Below are 22,002 nucleotides of genomic sequence, written 5' to 3'. Positions count from 1 at the left end.
AGAAATGTTAAATCCGAGTGGATACTCTAAATGTACTGTAGGTGAGAAGAAAGTGTCTGTTTACAGCTCTGATAATACGACTTTCAATACACGTGTGAGCTAAACTGTTTTAACATTTTGCAGTTTAAGGCCAAATTTGCTAATTACATTAAAGCAGGACCTTTAGAAATTAACAAGAACCTTCTCGTGCGTGTGCGTATGAATCTTTGAGTTTGATTTAATTAATTCATTTAAATGTGAGCTGACTCCATGAATGCCAGAACCTTGCTTGTGCAGACCTGGTTTAGTTATTGCTGCTTATGGCCATCTTCTTTTTTGTTTTTATTCTGCTGCTAGAGGTTGATTAAAAAGGTAAGAAGCAATTTCTTTATTCACCATGATGATAAAGGATCCACTCTTTTTTTTTTTTTTTTTTTTGCTCATCTGTTTCCTCACATTTCCTCAGGTGTTTTGCTACCAAACCTCACAGTTATTCTTGTTTGTCACAAGAATGAGCAAGTTGTCTACTGAGTGTGATACTATCTATGTGTTTGTTTGACTGTGAATGGAGTTTTTTGTGTTCCTCTTTTTCTCTTTGCCGCTTGCACTTGGAATGGTGATCTTCAGTAAAGGATATTTGATCCAGGACGTCCCATGCTTTGCTCGCACAGAGCGTAAAGCCACTCGCACTTTAATAACTGATGCAGAAGTAAAGTGGGAGATACTAACCTGTCAGGGTTCAGAGGTCAGGAGTGTTAGGGTATGATAATAATCTATTACCTGTTTATTTCCTGGCAGGCGGGTCAGGGGGGTGGACACCGGACCCTGCTCTACGGTCACGCCATCCTCCTACGCCACTCCTTCAGTGGCATGGTGAGTATTAATGTGCAAGAATGACAGAAAGTTAAAAGGGACAAGGATTTTCCTAGCTCACCATGGGGTCTGTTTATCAAGTATGCACGAGTTAACATAATTGGTCTTCATGTGGGAAAAGCAAAGTCTGTTACATTATTGATGACAGTTGCTTTTTTTTATATTATTTGTTCCCATTTGATGAGAAAGAAACCAAAAAATGAGTATATAAGACTCCAATTAATATGTAAAGTAAATGTATTATTATGTTGGAGATTTTCTTTTAGATCTACCTAAAAAGAATCTTTAATGAAAAAGCCCTGGTGTTTAAAAATATTAGAACCATGACGTGATTGTGAAGTCTTCAGTTGCTTTTGATTGAACTGAAGTTGGAAAAACATAATCTGCAATTCACACAATTCTTTGTAAAAGTCTTGAGCCACCACTTGTTTCTTTTTATTTCATTTCCAAAAAGAAAGACTGTCTTTTTTCTATAGTGGTCTTGAACAATAGTTCTTAAAGCTTTCTGGAGATCTTTCAAATATTTTCTTTGGACTTTAGCTGCTTTGTCACCCATTTTCAGTCCAGTCCTTGAACCTTATACTTTCAGAAGAATGACCTACAGTATGATTTCAACATAAAAAGCCACCTAACTCAAGTGATGAACCAGTTTTGCATCTGCACATAACACAACTTGGTAAAGAACCAATTTTAAATTGTATCTTTACATACGTTGTTACTAATGGCCTGTTGGAAAAATACACTTTTTTTTTTTTTTTTTTTGCTAAATCTACAAAAATAAAAAAAACAACAGTAACACAGTTTGGCAGAGATTAAATGGTATTTTTTGCACTAAGGTCACCAAGAGAGGTGTTGCCTTAGGAGTACCTTTGCATGATGTGTAGTCCTTAAAAAGTTTAAGGAATATGGATAAGTGGAAGATGAACTTATCAGGAGTAAACAAAACACAAATCTACAGCAGATGAACAGGATCTGCATGTATCTGTCCTTTTAAAAAAATCAACAAAGAGCTGACAAGAGACCTGATATATGGCTCTGACCTGTCAGTTAATCCACATACTGTTCACCGACACTTGGAGCAACGATTCTGGATTTTACAGTATTGTTTTAATATGTATTAGAAGAGGTCAGAAAAGAAGTACAGTAGTGAGTGTCTACAACCATTTGTAGAACATGATGGAGTCTCTAACATAGTTTGGGGTTACATTTCATCCAGTGGGGTGTTCTTGTCAAATTTGATCAAATTAAGAACGAAGAAAGCACCATCAGATTTTGCTCGACCATCCAGTGCCATCTGGAAAACACTTTACTAGCAACTGCTTCATTTTTCAACATGACAACCATCCCAAACACATTGCCAGCGGAGGAAAAGCATGCATTAACTGCTAATGCAAAATGAGCACTATCAGTCATGGACTGGCTTCCCCAGAGCTCAGACCTCAACATAATTGAAGCAGTGTGGGATCTTCATGGAGAACAGAACAAAAGGCAGCCAACATCGAAAGAGAAGCTTTGAATGTCCTTCAACCGTCTTCTAGAAGAATTTCTGAAGACTACTTGAAGAAAAGGCATGAAAGCTTGCCTAAGAGAGTTTAGGATAAGTTGAAGTATAAAGGTGACTTTCAAGCTTATTAGAATTGGACAAATTCTGTTTTGGTTTTATATCATTTATCTCCAAGTATGTTTGCACCCATTTTCTCATTTTTATATAAAAAAAAAAAAAGAGAAAGAAGACCTGGCTCGAGACTTTTGCACAGTAGCATTTAATCATAACTTCAAACAGAAAATCAATGAATGAATTCCTTACTAATTGATTAATATACTTATTATTTAGCACTAAATTCACCCCTGTATTCTAATGAGACACTTTAACATGAGCTGAATTCCTCTTATGGCTAGTCTTAGTGTTTCATTTGACCTAACATTAGTTCATTTTTCACTCACCAGTACTTGACCTGTTTGAAGACATCAAGGTCTCTGACAGACAAGCTGTCATTTGATGTCGGACTGCAAGAAGATTCAATAGGTATGGTATGACTATTAGGCACTTCAGAGATTTTACTGCTTTCAGGTGAATTCAGCCTTTGGGAGTGATCATTTCAGGTTGATTTAACTTTGAGATTGAATTATTGGGAGAAATACTCAAACTCCACGTGTGTGTGTGTGTGTGTGTGTGTGTGTGTGTGTGTGTGTGTGTGTGTGTGTGTGTGTGTGTGTGTGTGTGTGTGTGTGTGTGTGTGTGTGTGTGTGTGTGTGTGTGTGCACAGTACAGCTATATTTGACATTTGAACTAAAGCATAAGGTCATTTATCATATGGAAACAGTTCCACTGCTTCTACAGGATCTAACCAAAGACAGGAGGGATTTTAAAGGGCATGTATGTGTCTGCACTGCTCACTAGATTTTCCCAAGCTTTATATTCCACTTGTTGCCACTTATTTGAATATTATTTTTATGTGTATTTATGTCAATAGGAGAGTCCTGCTGGTGGACCATTCACCCTGCATCCAAGCAGAGATCTGAGGGAGAGAAAGTCCGCATTGGAGACGACCTGATTCTTGTCAGTGTGTCGACGGAGAGATATCTAGTAAGTCACATCTAAAAGAGCTTCACAAGAGCAGAAGGCATTAGAAGCGCACCTGTGACTGAGATTAATGTATGCATGATAAACCAAATGACCCCTCTGCCACAAATGATGACCATTTGAGGGGAAATAAACAGTTTTTCCAGTCATATAGGATTCATTACAAAGAAGCATTATTACAACAAAGAAATAATCCACCAAATGTAAATTTCCTTAGTTTTGTCCTAGTGTCACAAGCAAACAAGCTGTGTAGTTTTATCTCCAAGACTCTGTTTCATTGTTTTGGATAAGAGATGAATTTTTTTTTTTAAATTGAATTCTGACATTGCAATCCAGTTAAACTTTATCCACCTGTAAAACTGTAGGAGTAGCTTGACTGAACCTTATCAATAATTTAGGCAAAACTACCTCTTCTTGTGATGATATGGAAGTTATTTAGCATCACAGGAAGCCATAAATACAATGCATTAATATACAAGCACATGGCGTATATTTTATTTGCAGCTTCCTAAATCAAAGCAACATTTACCAGCTTGCAGAAAAGAAAACAACATAATTTACTCTTCTGGTAACTTTCATTATAAAAACACTGTAGTTCACCAAAGTACTTAAGGACATCATTTATCCACCCACTAAAAATGAGGATGCAGCTTTTAAACATGATGACAGATTAATTGTAGCAGTTTTCATTAAATCAGATGCTCTTCCTTCATCTTTACTCCAGATTTCTCTCGTGAATGTGTACTGTTCTTCAAACAGTCAGATTACATCAGAGTCACTCTTGTGTTCCCGATACTCTGTGTATAATCTCTCGCTTTCTTTTGTGTGGTTTGCTTGTCAAATCTCACCTAGTTCAGATATTTTCTGCTGTTGTTTTGGAAGCTTTCTTATTTTACTGCCAGGTATTTATTTATTTTTTATTATTCTTTTTTTTTTTTTTTATCTGAGGTGATTTGTCTTCCTCTAAACTCGAAAGACCAAATGCGCCGTATGCAAAGAAGAGTGGTTCTGTTTTGAAGATTATTTGCCCCACATAGCTGGAGTTATCTGCTTTGGTTCACCGTCTGCCTGAAAAGGTACTTTGGAAAGTTTCGTAGCACTCGGATAACCCTCACTCCCACCAACTTTGGAGTGACAAGGCAATTCAGGAGGGAAACTCAAAAAACCTTCGTTTGCTATCTGAACTAGAAATCCGATTACTTGTGAATCCCCTCCCATGCCCCCTCCACCCCCATGCAGGTCCTTTTTAATAATGTTTTTTATGAAACGCATCCGCCTGACTGATGAGCTTTGAGTTAATGCTGTCTCCACTATGCAGAGCTATACACCTGACCTCAATTAACTTACATGGAAAAGAGAGGAGAGGGGGATTTGAGGAGAAACAGAGGAAGAGGCAGCGCGAGAAATGGCAAAAGTGAGGGACATTGACGTGCCTGGCATGGGAAAGTGACTTGCACTCTCTTCTAGTGGCCATACCAGTCCTTCGGGGAGGAAAATATGCAATTAAAGCAAATCTGCCAAAGATACTGTAAAGCCTGTACCTGCAGTAGCTTGTCGGAAATTCAGGTATTGAAGAATGGGACACCTCAGAAATGCAAAAGCAATCACTGCATTATTACTGTCATTCATTACATCACAGTGAATGTATTGCTGTCATTTAGGACAGGGGCATTTATGTCTTTTTATCAAGTCAGGGTGATTTTGTTGGATAAATGTGAGGATGATAAAAATTGTTTTTGAGAGAGACAGTGCATAGATGTTTTGACTTGGCATGTCTACTGTTACAGATTAAGACATTTTTAAATGACATGCTAGGACAAATACAGGCAAATGAAAGAAAACTCAATTGGTGCTCATATTATCGTATGATAGTATGATGTTTTCAGGGGAATTTCGTAAAGACTTGTTTTCATGTTGTAGAATATATTTTGGAACAATTAAAGGACTTCCTAATGGTGTTCTAGGGTGTGAGCATTGGCAGCTGCTAAACCCTTTTGCCTGTATTGTATGTGTTAGAAATCCTTGCATCAATGCTTACTTGGGTGTAGCTTAAAGCTAAACTCATATCGACTCTTCACTTTCATCTGAATGCAACCTACCAGGAGTAGGTGTTTTTCAAATGTATTTATTTTTTCTTTCTTTCTTAATTTTTAATCTCAAAGGAATTATTGCATTATCTGGGCATGTTACATGGAGCAGTGCCTTTGGCCTGCAGTGATAAAAGAGATTAAAACATGTCGTCCTTCTCATGAGAAGGACGACATGTTTTAATCTCTTTTCAACTCCAGGCGCTTGGACATCTTCCTCGTCTGTGCACTGTTGATAAATTGTGTTGTATGTCCCTGTTTTCCTGCTGCTAACACAGCTGGTTAACTCAAGGTCAACTGTTCCCCACGTAACTGTGCTTCTCTTTTCCAGCATCTCTCTATTTCCAATGGCAACTTTCACGTGGATGCCTCCTTCATGCAGACCCTGTGGAATGTCCAGCCTACCTGCTCATCAAGTAACATGGCAGTAGGTAAGCTTAAAAACCCCAACAACCATGTTAACATATCTTTGTGGGGACCAAAAATTGGAAGTTTACTATACTTGTGGGGACCAACAGGCCCTTATGGGGACAAAATCCCCGTCTCCACAAGTTTGAAGACATTTCTGAGACTCAAAATGTGATTTTTTTTTTTTTAGTGTCAGGGTTACAATTAGGTTAGGGTTAGGTTTAGACATTCATTTTTGATGCTTAATGTTAGGGTAAGCAGCTAAGGAAAGCATTATGTCAATTAGATGTCCCCACAAGGATGTGAAAACACAACTGTGTGTGTGTGTGTGTGTGTGTGTGTGTGTGTGTGTGTGTGTGTGTGTGTGTGTGTGTGTGTGTGTGTGTGTGTGTAAATAAAAAAATCTGTTTAATTTAAACTCACAATTTTAAGTTAATGTTTCAAAGAAAGTTCACCTTTTTATAATTTAAAAATTTATTATTTCCTGTCATCATTTTAATGTACTGATGGTGTTTGAAAAACAAAGCAGCCATATATTAGAATAAATGATTTCTTTTTCATGAATAAATGGAACTTTTTTTTTTGCCTTTTAGGTTTTTTAATTGGTGGACATGTGATGCGTCTCTGTCATGGGCATGATGAGAGCCTGACCATCCCTGGAGCAGACAAGAGTGAAGAGGAGCAGAGGTTAGTAATTTAATTAATTAAATTAATAAAATCTTTCAAACTAACCATTGGGGAAAATAGTTTTGAGGATGATTAATAATAAACTAAAAAAATGTTGTCACTTTTAAGCTTCACTTTAAAACTGAAAAAAAGTTTTTGGTTTTTTGTCTTAAACTGTGAGGAAATACTGCAAACGTTTACACTTACCACATATGTTAAAGTTATAGGAGGAGTTCAAAATTTACTTTTCATTCCACTTTTTTGTGTTTGTTCTTTTGACGAAAATTCACCTGAGGCCTCTTTTTTTTTTTTCTTTTTTTCTTTTTCAATCCAAACTCTTTCTGTTGTAATCCTGTGTGAAGGGTTACAAGGCTGTTATTTATTGAGAAGCACTGAAATAGCCTTCAACCCAACAGTTTTTTTTTTCTCCCTCCTGAGTCACTATCATAAAATATAAGAATCTCTTGTTTTCTGACCTGCACAGTAAGGTTTAAGCAGGAATAATCATATATATGGAGACACTGTGATATTTTTCTTGAGAACATCAAAATGTCTCCAAAAACAAATTAATCTGGAGCCAGATTTCCCTCGGGATCCAGTTCACAGAGGGTGTTTTTAGCTTTAACAGAAGCATACCATGTTGGACTGTTCATGTTGTTTCTGTCACTTAAATTACTTAACTGAGGCCCACATTTATTTCTTCTGCTTTTAGGATAGTTAACTATGAGGCTGGCAAGGGAGCATCAAGGGCCCGTTCACTGTGGAGAGTGGAGCCACTGAGGATCAGGTAACATCTGACTCAAAAACACAAATAAAATAAATAATATATGTTTATCTCAGAAATTACACAAAGGGATTGTTTTATTTGAGTGGGATATAAAAGAACATGAAAAAATTACATATTATCTAAACTGGATGAGGTGAGAAGTGGTCGGCCTAAAAAAATTACCTACAGTAAATAAACAGTATCTGAAAGTTATGTCCTTAAGTAACTGGACACAAACAGGGGACACAGGACTTAAAATCAATACAGCCGTTCAGTTAATCCTTCTACTGTTCACTAACGGTTCTTCACAAATGGTCTCAGTGGAAAGGCAGCTGTCACAAAGCCATTCTTAATGATGGAAATGGGGAGAAATTACTTTGCCAAATTACACAATAATTAGAATAACAATCAGTAACAGAATGTCTTAAGGGGTGATTATTCCAAATTTTTAATTTTTAGTTCAATTTGTCATCAGTTATGGTCAGGAGAGAGGCACAAAGTGTGTCTCTACAGCCATGTGTAGCCATAGCGGAGGTTTGGTCATGGTTTAGAGTTTGCATTTCAGCCAGTTGTTTTGGGGATCTTGTCAAAATTAATGGAATTATGAATGCAGAAATGTACAGTACCATCTGGAAAGCATTGGATTGGCAGCTTTTCAGCATGACTGTAATGCCAAACACACTGTCAATGTAGGAAAAGCATACCTGGATTAAAGACGCACAAACACACATGGATTGGCCTCCCCTGAGCCTAGATCTTAACATTTTTGAAGCAGTGTGGGATCATCTTGAGCGGGGGGGGGGAGGACATCAGTGTAGTGCAAACTCTGTTTCTCCATTATATACTATATTCCTATTGAGGTTTCCTTAGGTTTCAATAAATGACTACAAATATTTCCCTTTATTTAACAAAATACAAAGAAATTGTGGGAGGCTATAGGTTCCCAGGTTATATATAAACTTCATCTATCTCTTCTCCGAGCTGTCAGTACCAATTAACTGGCAGAGTTTCCAGAATTCGAGGCTCTGTTTACCACCCGCTTTGAACTACCTCTCTTCTATCACGTCCCCCTTTCTCTCACATTTTCCTTTAACTGGCCACCCACGCAATTTTTCACCAGTTACATCGGCTGCCAGCTCTCACTGGGAATTCCTGTCAGACTCAGTACACTTTCAAAGTGCCACAGGTGCGACTATTAAGGCTCATGTCTCTACTTTTGACTTAAGGGAGAATTGTGAACAATGTTTCCCAAATTGCATCATCTGTAGAGAGAAACTGGAGCTGCTCTGAAGTTGGTATGTGAAATCATTTTAGTTGGTAGTGCAATTCAAGGTTGTTTATTACATGCATTTGAACATTCTTTTAAATAGGAAGAAGGGAAATATGGTAAATCCTACATTACTGGTGCGATATTCATTTCCTAGAATGAAGTCAGCTTTGTATTTTCAGAATAGTTTGGGCAATTTACGCAAATAACTCAGTTGTCTAGAGCACTTAGATCTAAATATTGTGCCTGCAGAGTCTGTGTTAATATAACGTGTTTTGTTTTGTTTTTTCTGTAAAGAAAACCTGGCAAAAATAATTTAAAAACTTCTTTTCAAATATTAAATTATGTCGACAGTCTCAATTTAGAGTACCTGTTACCTGTTATTGCAACAAAAGAATCAAATCAACCCCCCGTTGGTTCCATGGTGGGGAAAAAATAGAAAATGCTGAGAAAGTTTTTTTTTTTTTTCTAGCGATTACTCAATGGAGGTGGATGTGAGAATGAACACATGTGGGTGGGTGAATTCACTACTAGCCTGGAGGCTATATTCAGCAAGCTTCACCTAATGCAAACAGTCCATCTCCTGACGTGTGCTGCATGTGAGAAAAAGCATTTTCCAAGCCTGACTCTCCTTATGCTGTGAAAACAATCACAGATGACCAAGTCTAGAAATTTCAGGGCAATGTTGCACTCAAAGCTTGTGACACCAGTTCTCTGTGTTTAGCTGGAGTGGTAGCCACATCCGGTGGGGCCAGCCCTTCCGACTACGCCATCTCTCTACTGGCCATTATCTTGCTCTGACTGAAGACCGTGGACTGGTTCTGCAGGACAGAGTGAAGTCTGACACCACGGCCACTGCTTTCTGCTTTAGGGCCTCCAAGGTCAGTGCTCTGTTTGCCTGTATAAACATACTTTTTCACAACACTGTAAATTATTTTCTCCCTTCCTTATTTAGTATTTTTTTTTGTGTCTTTCTCACACTTAAATGTGGGAAAAAAGCTATCAAAATATATCTGGCTCTGTACGAAATAGTAATTGCACCCTTTGTTAAATCTCAAATTAAATGTGATTAACTACTTTTTTTGGTTTTGTTTTGTAGAAAGCAAAGTTTAATTTCCCTATCAGACCTGTTGATTCAAGAAATCACTTAAACAGACTCACAAAGCGAAGTAGAGTTAAAGATCTGAAAATGCAACACATCCTGTCACAATCTAAAGAAACTAAGAAACAAAGTCACTGACATCTATCAGTCTAGAAGGGGTTTCAAAGCCATTTCTAAGGCTTTGGGACTCCAGCGAACCATGGCTAGAGAGGCATTATCCACAAATGGATAAAACTTAGAACAACCTTGCCAGGAGTGGCCCGCCTACCAAAATTAATCCAAGAGCTCATTAACGACTCATCCAGGAGGTTATACAAGAGCCCAAAATAACATCTAATGAACTGCAGGCCTCACTTGCCTCTATTAAGGTGATTCTTATGATTCAGAAATAAGAAAGCGACTGTACAAAAACATCTTGATGTGCAAAAAGTTTAGGGAACAATTTTTTTATTTTATTTTTTTATTTAACATAGGGCCACGTAGGTTTGAATAACTACCTTAAGTAATAAAATCATAATTTAAAAACTCTCGTTTGTATTTACTCTGGTTATCTTTGTCTAATATTTAAATTTCCTTGATGATCGGAAACTTTAAAGTATCACAGATATGCAAAATCAGGAAGGGGGCAAATACTTTTTCACAACACTGTATACTATCTGTTTTAAAGCTAACTCTTATGTGCGCTTTGAGCAAGGCAGTTACAAGATCTGGAAGCCGTTCTGGGGGGTTGATGTAAATAAATGTTGTTAGTTAACTAACCTCATTAAAAGAGGACTCAAAATATCTCACCCTGACTACTTCATCAACAACTCCCAAAGCGAGTCTGTAAGCCCTTAATGAGCTCATGCCATTCCACTATAAAATAACCTTTTCATAGCTGCTGAGTTGACAACACTGTAAACGTTGGAGCAGGCAGTCATGTTGTCCATGTGCAATTGCAGCTGGTTTGCATATACTGTAGCTGTTTTCAATTAGGGAGAAAAAATAAATTCACCCTCACCGCTGCAATATTAAAAATAATTATGATGCACTGATAGTGTTTTTCTTTTAGATACATACTTTGTAATCTCTTATTTGCCTTTAGTCATTTCTTTCCTGCAGTTGCACATCCATTTTTCTCCCACTCTCACTCTGTTGAACTCTGAGGGTTTGTGCGGCTCTCATTTGATAGCATGTAGTCCAAAAATAATGACTTGACGCTGGATATTACCACGAGAGAGGAGCACACGGTTTACTTGAAACAGTAATGGAAAGTCTTTTATTTATTCCCATGAATTTGGTACACACTGTTGTGTAAGTTGTGCAGTAGAAGGTAGCACAGGAGTGTGATAAAACTACAGGTTGTGTATTTTTTCTTTCTGTTGAGCTGTGATTTTTTTTTTTTTTTTTTTTTTAACCACACCCAATAGGAGAAAAGACTAAATTTAGATGTATTTTTGTGCTGAACCTCCCTTACCTGAAGAGATCCAGCCTTTTTTTGGGGGGGGGGGGGGGGGGGGATTTACTGTTTTTATATGTGAACAATCCAAAATTATTATCCTTTGTTAAAATCGCTACAACCACATAAAGTGCACACTGAGTCACCTTCACAGAGCTCCATTTGTTCCCATGGATATCCCTTTATCCCCAGTGGATGCAGTGTAAAAATCTCTCTGACTCACATCACTTCAAAGTCTTTTTCTATCGTACTCCTGGCAATGCAGCAAAACATTGCTCTTACTTAGAACTCATGTTTCTTTAGAAGAATATAGATTGTTTAATAACCCTCTTATTCTCCATCCCTTATCCACACCCCCTGCGCCTGCTATTTCCTGTATCTGGAAAGGTCAAAGCTTCGCCATGTTGAACATTGGCTTTAATATGTTTCTCGCTACTTGCTGTCGACTGCAATCAGTGGCATCGCTCCATCTCTGCTGTGCCAGAAATGTAGCAGAGCTAATGAGGCTGGCAGCAACCTCCTGGCAGGCCAATGAATGCATTCTCCGCAATCGGCATCTCTGATTACCATCTAATCACAATACATCTTCATTTGTCACATTTCCAGGCTTATATATATGCATGCCCGTGAGTGTGTGTGTGTGTGTGTGTGTGTGTGTGTGTGTGTGTGTGAGTGATTTTATTTCTGTCTGAGTCTCTTTGCTAATCTGTGTATGTTCCTGCTACAGGAAAAGGGAGATACTGGCCCAAAGAGGGACATTGATGGCATGGGCGTGCCAGAGATCAAGTACGGAGACTCTGTGTGCTTCATCATGCATGTGGCAACAGGACTGTGGCTGTCCTACCAGGCGCCAGATGCCAAATCATCTCGTCTTGGTCCCCTAAAAAGAAGGGTAAATGCATTTTTTTTTTCTTTCTTTTAAAACTTGGATTTGGACTTGAATAAAATCAGCCTTCTGGGATTTTCTTACCTAGATGATTGAGTATGCATCAATAGACTTTGCAGTAACTTTTACTAATGTAGCTGGGATGTAGATGGGACCATTCAATGAACAGTTTAATTTTGCCTGTTTGATGAAAATAAATTGACCAGGGCTCTGTCCCTGCAGGACTGTCACAGCAAAACAATACATAAAATACACGTTGTTTATGTTTATTTAGATGAATCAAATTAGAAGCTGAATAGATCTTCTTCACACTTATTCAGACCCTTCATAGGGTATAATTACAGTGTATATTTAAGATACAGGTAATTATGGTCCCATTCCATTAAGTGCAACACCAGCAGCTATGCCCACCTGAATTGAACATGACCATAACAAATATTAATTATTACATCTCTCTTCATGCTGAATGTCAAAATAACTGCTATGAAAATAGCCAGGTAATCTGTTTTTTATTGGTCAAGGACAAACTTTTAATAAGTTTGCACCAAATTCTCTTCAACCTCCATATGCACAGCGCACTGTACTGTCGTTAGTCACTTGATTATATTTTACATGACCAATAAACAAAAGAAGTACTGCTGACCGGCCCCAGGTTTCCTGTGTGTTTATGCTAAAATGACTTTATTGGAAAAAATACTCCATCTCAGCATATTGTACACTAAAGTAATCAAGGTAGTATAATGAAGTTCTTGAGCAGAGCACTTCTGCTACTGACCCCTTCATCTGCTCCAACTAATAATATATAAGCCAGTCGATACTTTACTCCAATGGTGCAAATTAAGCAGAAAAGAAGGGGACTGGACTTCACAAAGTACAACAACTTCTTTTTTTAAGCTCCTCAGACTACCATGATGTGGATGACTGAGAACCTACACAGAGAAATTAGGAAGTAACTCACAGACAGTAAAACTCTGGGTTTGTTGCAGTTGTCCACTTTGCATGGTTGGATAAGCACCTGTTTTGGGGTTGTTGTTTTTTTCTTTTTTTATGGTTAGCATGAGTAAACAACTGCTCCAGGAATAATTACGAATAATTTATTGCACAGCACATACTGTAGTGATACAAATATGCAACATATATAGCTGCCATCTGTTTACAACATGACCATAAATGCCTGCCATTCCTCGAAGCCAATGAGTGCATACGCAAATAACACACAGTCAGAGCAGTGGGCTATATGGCTGGCCTTCCAAACACCCAACCAACTCAGGTCAAATGTTTTTCTTTTGGAACTGAAAACAATGTTTGCGGATGACACAACCCAGAAGAGCTAACTGATCAGGCTAGGAATCCGCAGTCTATTTACACCTATAGGCCAGTGGACTCTTTCAATGATGAGCAGGTACACATCCTGGACAGAGAGGAACGCTGGTTTGAGCGGTGAGTCAAGGAGGCCATCGAGGAGGACACATCTTTCACCATCTTACAGTGTTGTGATTGGAGCCATTCCCCAACTCTCTGTGACTGGTCATGACAATATGCATATTTATGATCATGAAACTGACCCCACAGCCCATTGTTAGTCAATGGTGCTAGTGTCAATCATTATGCAAATGTACTGTTTATAAGGTTGGGGAAACCTGCAGTCAGCTGAGACTGAAAAAGTCATATGAATGAGTGACAAAATAGAAAACACGACATCCAGATGAACAGAATCATCTTTTTTGGGATTTCCTTACCTGGATGATTGAGCATGCATTAAAAATGTTAGCCTTGGATACATCAGATGTGGTCACCCACACTCCACTCCCATCTTTTCTGCAGACACACAGAGAGTGCACATGAGGCTGAAACCCATTTAAACGTGATAATTGGCCACGTGGAGGGTGACAGTTAGTTCTGGGTGAGACAGAAGGATTAGGGTGGCATATAAACACTGCTCATCGCCGGGCGTTTGTCCAGGGACATCAAATACCACGTCGTGCTGGCGCCAGGCAGACCTTGCAGCCTTGGCCGCATGCCAAACCACCAGACGTGTTGGAGGTGACGGGTGGTGGGTTTACACTTAAATCCTCCCCCCACCCCCCCTGTCTTTTTTAATTAGGCTGCTTGATTACAGTAAGTCAGATTTCACTGAGCATCGGTGTTGTAAACTCACTAGCCATAGAAGACTGGCACATCACAAAAAGTGATTACATATATGCTTTTCGTTCTTACACCTGTTTATTTTAGGTTTTATTTTAGAATATTTGAGATATTACACAGATTAGTTTTCAAAAGTCTGACAGGACAGAAGTTTCCAGCAGGTTACTGGCATCTTGTTGCATCCTAGTTTAAAAAATTAATATTCACATCTGTGTTTGTCCTGCTAGGCCTGCCTACATTCTGAGGGCCACATGGATGACGGGCTCATCCTCCAGCGCTGTCAACATGAGGAGTCTCGGGCTGCACGCATCATCCGTAACACCACGTTCCTCTTTACCAACTTCATCAAGTAATTCTAGGAGGGTCCTCTTTGCTTCTAGCAAAAACTCCACACTAAATTTTTGTAAAATGTTACACATTGATCCACCCTCTCTGTCTTTTCTGCCTTTTTTTCCTCCCAGAGCTTTGGACAGCATTGCAGCAGGAGAGTCTACAGCAGTGGCCGGTTACGTTGAAGAGGTGCTACAGACACTGAATGATTTGATTGAGTACTTTAAGCAGCCCGATTCTGAGCTGGAGCATGAAGAGAAGCAGTGTCTTCTCCGTTCACTCATCAAACGTCAGGACCTCTTCAAAGAGGAGGTGAGAGTGGGTGGTGTGATTAATTTCTATGCAAAAAGAAAACCTCTCATACACTGATGTTTCTCATTTAGATGATGCTATGCAGGAAGTGTTTTTTTTTTTTTTTGTTTTTTTTTTGTGTGTGTGTGGGGGGAAAAAGTGGTTAAAACCTTAGGTTCTTAAATGAATGTATGTTTCGACTTTGGTTACATAAATTTAATGTATTTTAATGAGTCCCTATTAATCTTTCATCATCTGTATTTGTTTAACTCCTTGCTATTCAGTTATTATCAATTCTTGTAAAAGAATACACAATAATTATGTGTATATCTTTTATTTTTCTCAGGGTATGCTGAGTCTTCTGTCCAAATGCATTGATCGAATGAACCTGTACGACAGTGCAGCCCACTTCGGGGAGGTGGCTGGGGAGGAAGCTGGCGCAGCGTGGAAGGACATTCTCAACCTGCTTTATGAACTCTTAGGTAAACAGTTGAGTGATGGATCACATGAAATATCCACATCGTTTGTTTTTTTCTTCTTTTTTTTTTAAAAACACTGTCAGCTGTTGGTTCAGGGTAGACGTGTAGTATTTATCTTCCTTCAGTGTCTTCATTGACTGAATTTGCCTTCTCTTCTATGTTTCTCATCTCACTAACCCCCCACCCCTTATTTCCTGTATTCCATATTGTAGCTTTTAGATCATCCTTAATGCCTCATTTCTTTCCTTCCTTTCCTTCGCTTCCCACCTTCTTTATTTTATCTTTTTTCTACTCCCTTCTGTCTTCACTTCCTCACTTTTTTTGTTGTTCACATTCTCACTCCACATCTGGAGTTAGCAGCTGGTCGCATCATTTAATTGACACTTAATGTCATTCTTTTCCTTCCTTCCTTCCTTCCTTCCTTCCTTCCTTCGTTCAACATTTGCAGTTCAAAGCTGGTCACAGCACTTACATGACATTTAGATGTAAACGCAGTCTGCAGTCTTACTGTCTGCCTTCGCTTTCATCTAGGTCACGAGTGTTTTGAAAGCAGTGTAGATATAATCATAGAGCATCGAGCTGAATATTTGAAGGCAAAATGGCATCGTTAACAAAATGCCAGCCATCGCAGGTGTTGGCATTATCTGATTCTCTCGGGGCCTCACACTGAGCCATGAATGCTAAAGCTCTGACCCTGAAAAGTTTTATTTCAGACCGCTTTCTCTTGGGTACTTTGTTTTCCTGTCATTGGAGTTTTCCCATCAACCGCTTCCACTTGGCTCACCTTGACTGCCTTTGTAATCATCACCACCTCCCCTACATGTACTTCCTCACATTACACACAAACACACGTGCTCAAAACCCACAAATACACTCCTCTGAGTACACTCTAGCCATCCCCACAGAGAGGTCACCCTCAAGGATGCAGAAGGCAGGATGGCGTAGCAGATTTTGCATGATGAATTGTGTCGGGGCCTTGTTTGTTCTGACCTTCTCTCTCTTATTGGTCTGTTATCTGTCCAAGTAGGCAGTGTGCTTGTTAAATGATGAGATTATGGACATCAATATCACCCCGCGCAGGAATTTTCCATGAGCCTCACTGTATTATACTATTGATGATCTTTACAAACTCGTATGAAGAGAGGGATTTCATTTGCAAAAATTAAGTCTACATGTCATCAGCTGTAATCTGATGAAAATGTCAATTTAATTAGCTTATTTGAGGCTAAATTAGCATGCATTTCTGCTACCCAGATATCCTGGCTGGAAGCCCTAAAAAGTCACGATCCCCAGAAGTTAAGTCAGGCTGTGTATTAAAGATAAACATAAAAACATCCCACCACTATTTACAATGGCCACCTGTTGTAGAGATTTTTACTAGTGTGGAGACATTACTCAACTTAAGCAGGTAAAGTTTGCCCAGTTTTCCTAGAGTTATAGATGTGCAACCTCCTCTACTGTGTGTCTACACCAAGCTACATTCAAAAATGCAGATGTAAGTCTAACATCTGAAATAACGATGTTCTAATTGGCTGGTTTGCATTATTCTAGACTTTAGTGGGTATTTATAATACACAAGATGCAAGATGTACAGTAATTATGCACATTTCTTGATTCACTCCTCTTTTTTATATTTTGCTAGGAAATGGGTATAGCAGCTTATTGAAACATGTCTAAAAATATGTGGAAATACATTATTTAGGGGAAAAACAGAGTTTGTGCAATTCTAATGAGCTTGAAATGCAATATTTGGTGTGACCGCTTTTATTCTTTAACACAGCCTTCTACTCTTGAAGCAGTCTTCGTGATTAGCTCTCCAGATGTCTTGAAGGAGGCACACATTCTAATGTCCTGTGTGCAAAAACTGAATAATATTAAAATGGATAAACACATTAATAAAATAAATATGGCTGCTTTGTCACATTTATTTTCTGACTGAACAATCTACTTTTTTCCTTGTTTGTTATTTATTTCTTTAATGAGATAAAATTGTTCTTGGACTCAGTGGGACAAATCGTTTCACTTTAAATTGATGTCTTCATTAAAGCCTTAGCAATATTACAGTATATCTTAATACACTGTATGATTATGTAACCATGGTTTAAAGCCTGTAGTCTGTGCAGCCCCAGGTTCTCCTGCCTGTCTTTGACCTTTGAATTTTACATTCACATCAGTCACAGTGAATATCCTTGCCCTTGACTCAAACTGTGGATCTAGCCATGTGTTCATTTTGAACTATAGCTTGGCTGAGAGCGCAGAATTAAAGGAGATTAGACACCCATCAGTATTCCTTCGGCACAGAGTGCTGTTAAAGTGTTTCACAGACATTATCCGTCTGCTGTCCCAGAATCTAAATGGTGAGAAATGAGACAGTATATTGATAAAGAGGCTTCTTAATGTCACCCACCGGTGTAGAGGATGGTACAAGAGAATACACCTCAACTTTTTATGGGGGATAGAGGTCTTGGTTTAATAGTGCCTTTACAATTTTTCTCATGTATTTTCTATTCAGATTTAATGAGTTTTCATATGCACATATGTCATATCAGGAAAACCTGACGCTTATTCATTAGTCAAAGTCAAATTGTTTGCAGTATCCACTCACCTGATATTCTGCTGCTGGAATGCACTTTTATAATATTAATATTTTATTTTTGAAATCTTTGTTGTTTGTTAAGCTGCACTGATTCGTGGAAACCGGAACAACTGTACCCAGTTTTCCCGAAAATTGGACTGGTTGGTCAGCAAACTGGAAAGACTGGAGTCTTCATCAGGTATGATGAGAAACTTTCAGTGGAAAAATTGAGGAGAGGAAAAAAAACTAAAACGATTAAAGATTTTTGATAGGCGCAAAGGACAAAAATGTGCTATTACCGGTGCCAAACCGGTACTTTTGAAACGGTGCCGGTGCTCAAACGGTGCTCGAACCGGTGCTTAAAGAATGAAGAACACAAACTTTGTCCAAAAACCTCTCATGTTTAGCTGGTTTTTTTGTAAAAAGATAACAATGTTGGTCTTCTCTGCAGCTATAGGGCATATATGGTATCACTCTTGGCTGGAAGCAGTGCTTAAACAATGGAAAAACACAAACTTTGTCCTAAAACCTCTCAGCTGTTTTCCACTTTTTCTTTGGGCATTTTAGCCTTTTTGGCCAGGGTGAAGGGAGTATCTACCATCAAACAAGAAGACAGCCGCATGTAACTACGACGGTGTTTGCTAGTTCACCTTACATGCATTAATGTAATAACGTGGTTAGCCTACTGAACGTAAATTACACACGAACAACATTAAGCTACTCACGCAGAGAAGAACGGCTGCTGCTGCATCATCATCCGTCATCATTTCTGCTACACTGGCAGGGCTAGGGGCCAGGACTCTCCTCTTCGGGTTCATGTTGCTAACTCCTGGTCCGATAACAGGCACCACACCCGCAGTAGATGTGCAGGGTGTGAGGTCTTGCAGCAAGCTATCAAATACGGCGCATTTCTAGGCTTTTAAAAAAACGCTATGCGTCGCCAGGTGTTTCATCAGATTCGAGGTGTTACCTCCTTTGCACAGTATCACCTTAAAGCACTTGTTGCTGCTGGGTTTGCATCTTTTGCTGTGAAGTACAGCCAGACTTTTGACCGCTTCGCCTTGGGCGTTTTTAATCTGTAGCTCTGCTCTAAAAGAACGTACGTACCTGGACCCGCCTACTATCCTCAGAAAGGTAAAATGATTGGCTAGAATCCAAAGTGTATGACATCTCAGAGAAAAAAAGCACCGAAATAAAGCACTGAAATGTGCACTGCTTTTCGGTCTGGTTACTACAGTTTGTGTCAGATACTGGTACCCATCCCTAGCTAATCAATGTTGGGATGTGGTCTAAATGTTTCTTTTGTTAAATGACAAACATTTTGTGTAACTCTATAGGTATTCTGGAAGTCCTCCACTGTATCTTGGTAGAAAGCCCAGAAGCTCTGAACATTATCCAGAAAGGTCACATTAAATCCATCGTCTCTCTGCTCTACAAGCATGGACGCAACCACAAGGTAAGCAGAAATATTAGACTAGAAAAGGTACAAGAAAGGAGCTTTTTGTGCCAATGCCAGTCTAGTGCCATATCTTCTAATTTTAGAGAAAACAACCTGGCTTCACACCAAACATTTCACAGGTTCTTCCTTTGTCCATGCTCCTCGTGAAGTATAGACAATTCACCTTGGCAGTTTTCACAATGCTCTTGCTGGTAGACAGACAGACTGCTTTGGTTTTATGCCTTGGCAGAGGATTTCTTGAAGTCAGAGTTGAGTTAGGATTGCCAATGCATACATAGAATCATCAATCACCACTAAAAATGCAGAAGTGTGGTTTGATTTCCCCTATATAAGGTTTTTACATGATAAGTTTATATTTCTACAGCTACTGCTTCTTTAATGGGTCAATCCGGAAGTGCCAACACAATCATTGTCTCTGGTTTTTCTCAGAGCAATCAACAAATGCTGTTCGAATTTGCATCATGAAAACACTTGGCTAAGAAAAATACTCCACTGTGTCAGTGCAAAAACACAACTGGCTCAGTCGTTGTCACATTTTGGCTGTTGGTTGGTCCTTTGCGGGCAGAGGTGGGAGACATCTTTCCTCGTTGTGGTCTAGTCCAAATTGGGATCAACTTTGGTGCCAGTTGCTCTGTTTTTTTTTTTAAACACAAACACTAAACACTAAAGACATTTAATTGGATTATAAAGCCTCAACAACTGTTAAAAAAAATTAAGCTGTCAAACTGGGTTTTAAAAACTGTACTAAAATCTTTATCATGGTTTCATTTGTTCCAGCCGAGTGATGTGTATACAGTGTTTAAATGTCAGTTTCCTAATATTTACACTGTCACTTGTTAGAAGACATCAAAGAGCTTTCTTGTAAACAGCAGTTGCTGATCATGAATGGCAGGTGGAGGACGATAGTTCTGCTTGAAGGCCCTCTTGCGCACTGTGAATGTGCTCCAAGCATCACAGCTTGCAGAGAATCTGTCTGAATAACTAATCATTTCCTCTCGGAGCATGTGAAACGCTGACACATTGTGGATGTGTGACATATTTTCACACAAAAAGGAAAAAGTGTCTGACACAAGTGTCTTTTTCTCTGTCAGATCCTGGATGTCCTTTGTTCCCTCTGTGTATGCAATGGAGTGGCAGTGAGAACCAATCAGAATCTGATCTGTGACAACCTCCTTCCCAATAGGGACCTGCTGCTTCAGACTCGATTGGTCAATGATGTTCAGAGGTAGAGAATTAAAGTATTGCACCGCTGCTGGATCCAGTAGCCCCAGTATACACAGCTGATTAAAGAGTGGAAATTTGGAGTGACGATTTCAATCCAGTGTTGACTTTCCCTGTTTTCATTTCCAGTATGAGACCAAATATCTTCCTGGGCATAGCTGAAGGTTCAGCTCAGTATAAGAAGTGGTATTATGAGCTGGTCATTGACCAAGTGGACCACTTTGTAACCAATGAGCCGACCCACCTGAGGGTAGGCTGGGCCAACACTAAAGGATATGCTCCATACCCTGGTGGAGGAGAAGGGTGGGGAGGCAATGGTGTTGGAGATGACCTGTACTCTTACAGCTTTGATGGACTGCATCTCTGGTCAGGTGAGCATCTTAATTTAATATTTCACTGCTGGTAGATCTCATATGTGGTTGAAATTCAAAACCCATGTATGTAAGAAAATATAGAGATAATGTATATTTAGTCTAGATGCATACAATCTTAAGGTTCAATGCTGTTTTTATCCTACGTTTAATCTACCTGACAACAAACAGTTTATGCACTGATCTGGATGATTCATAGTGAGTCAAGGTATCACATCAGTTTGAGAATGAAAATAGGCAGTATGCACAAAAAAGGTTTTTATCTCACGTAGTGTGTCATAATGGACAAAAACCAACAGTGCATCTTGGATAACTGATGACCTCCTGACAGAAAAGCTATCATACTGAAGCTGAAGAGAGGCTGAATCTGTGCAGTGGTTAACTATAAATACAAAACAAGAATGATGTTGTTGTGTAGGTCTGTGGAACTGTGAAATTGAGTAACCAGATAGCCATTATCACTGATTGGGTTTCCATTGTCTGGTTCTATTCTTTTCCTGGAAACTGCTAGGCAGTGTCTTCTTTCAGACATCACACATGCCATAAAAGAGATATCACATGACTGACTCTTGTGTCCTCAGTTCAAAACAAGGTGTGTTGAATACAGAGTTTATAACTTGTAAACTCTATATTTACCCAACATATTTTCCCCCAACCCCTTTCCCCTAAACATCAAACTAAGAGGAAATGATACAGTAATTACAAGGTAATGTTTTTACAGCTTGCCTCCAACAATGAAAGTATTACATGAAAACATAAAAAAAAACCCCACTTAAATTAACATTTTAATGAGTCTACATTTAAGCAGTTTTTTTGGTAGGCACTACACCAGGGTGGGCAACTCCAGGCTTCGAGGGCCAGTGTCCTGCTAGTTTTAGATATGACTCTGGGTCAACACACCTGAATCAAATGATTAGTTCATTACCGGCACTCGAGGTCTGGAGTTGCCTACCCCTGCACTACTCCCTGTCACTAGAGTCACTAATGAAACTAACAGCACTAGAATTCAATGAAGTAATGCTACAGACTCAGTGAAGTCAACCACATTGAGAAACTTCAGAGATCTTTGTCTGAA

At 39.0% G+C, this 22,002-nt stretch overlaps 1 protein-coding gene across 1 annotated transcript in view; it reads left to right on the top strand.

Moving 5' to 3' along the window:
• ryr3 (ryanodine receptor 3) overlaps positions 1-22,002 on the top strand; it is a gene marked incomplete at its 5' end in the record, with an annotated part of 113,328 nt that overhangs the window by 26,715 nt on the left and 64,611 nt on the right. Inside the window, 15 exon segments of the mRNA XM_080882259.1 lie at positions 778-852; positions 2,800-2,878; positions 3,327-3,439; positions 5,855-5,954; positions 6,525-6,618; positions 7,310-7,384; positions 9,355-9,511; positions 11,898-12,062; positions 14,429-14,550; positions 14,663-14,843; positions 15,169-15,304; positions 17,980-18,075; positions 19,214-19,332; positions 20,427-20,560; positions 20,686-20,927. Of these exon segments, the coding sequence (XP_080738385.1) occupies positions 778-852; positions 2,800-2,878; positions 3,327-3,439; positions 5,855-5,954; positions 6,525-6,618; positions 7,310-7,384; positions 9,355-9,511; positions 11,898-12,062; positions 14,429-14,550; positions 14,663-14,843; positions 15,169-15,304; positions 17,980-18,075; positions 19,214-19,332; positions 20,427-20,560; positions 20,686-20,927 (1,888 nt within the window).

Source organism: Rhamphochromis sp. 'chilingali', assembly GCF_963969265.1.
Source record: "Rhamphochromis sp. 'chilingali' genome assembly, chromosome: 5".
NCBI classification, from domain to species: domain Eukaryota; kingdom Metazoa; phylum Chordata; class Actinopteri; order Cichliformes; family Cichlidae; genus Rhamphochromis; species Rhamphochromis sp. 'chilingali'.
This window is presented reverse-complemented; position numbering and strand designations above follow the sequence as displayed.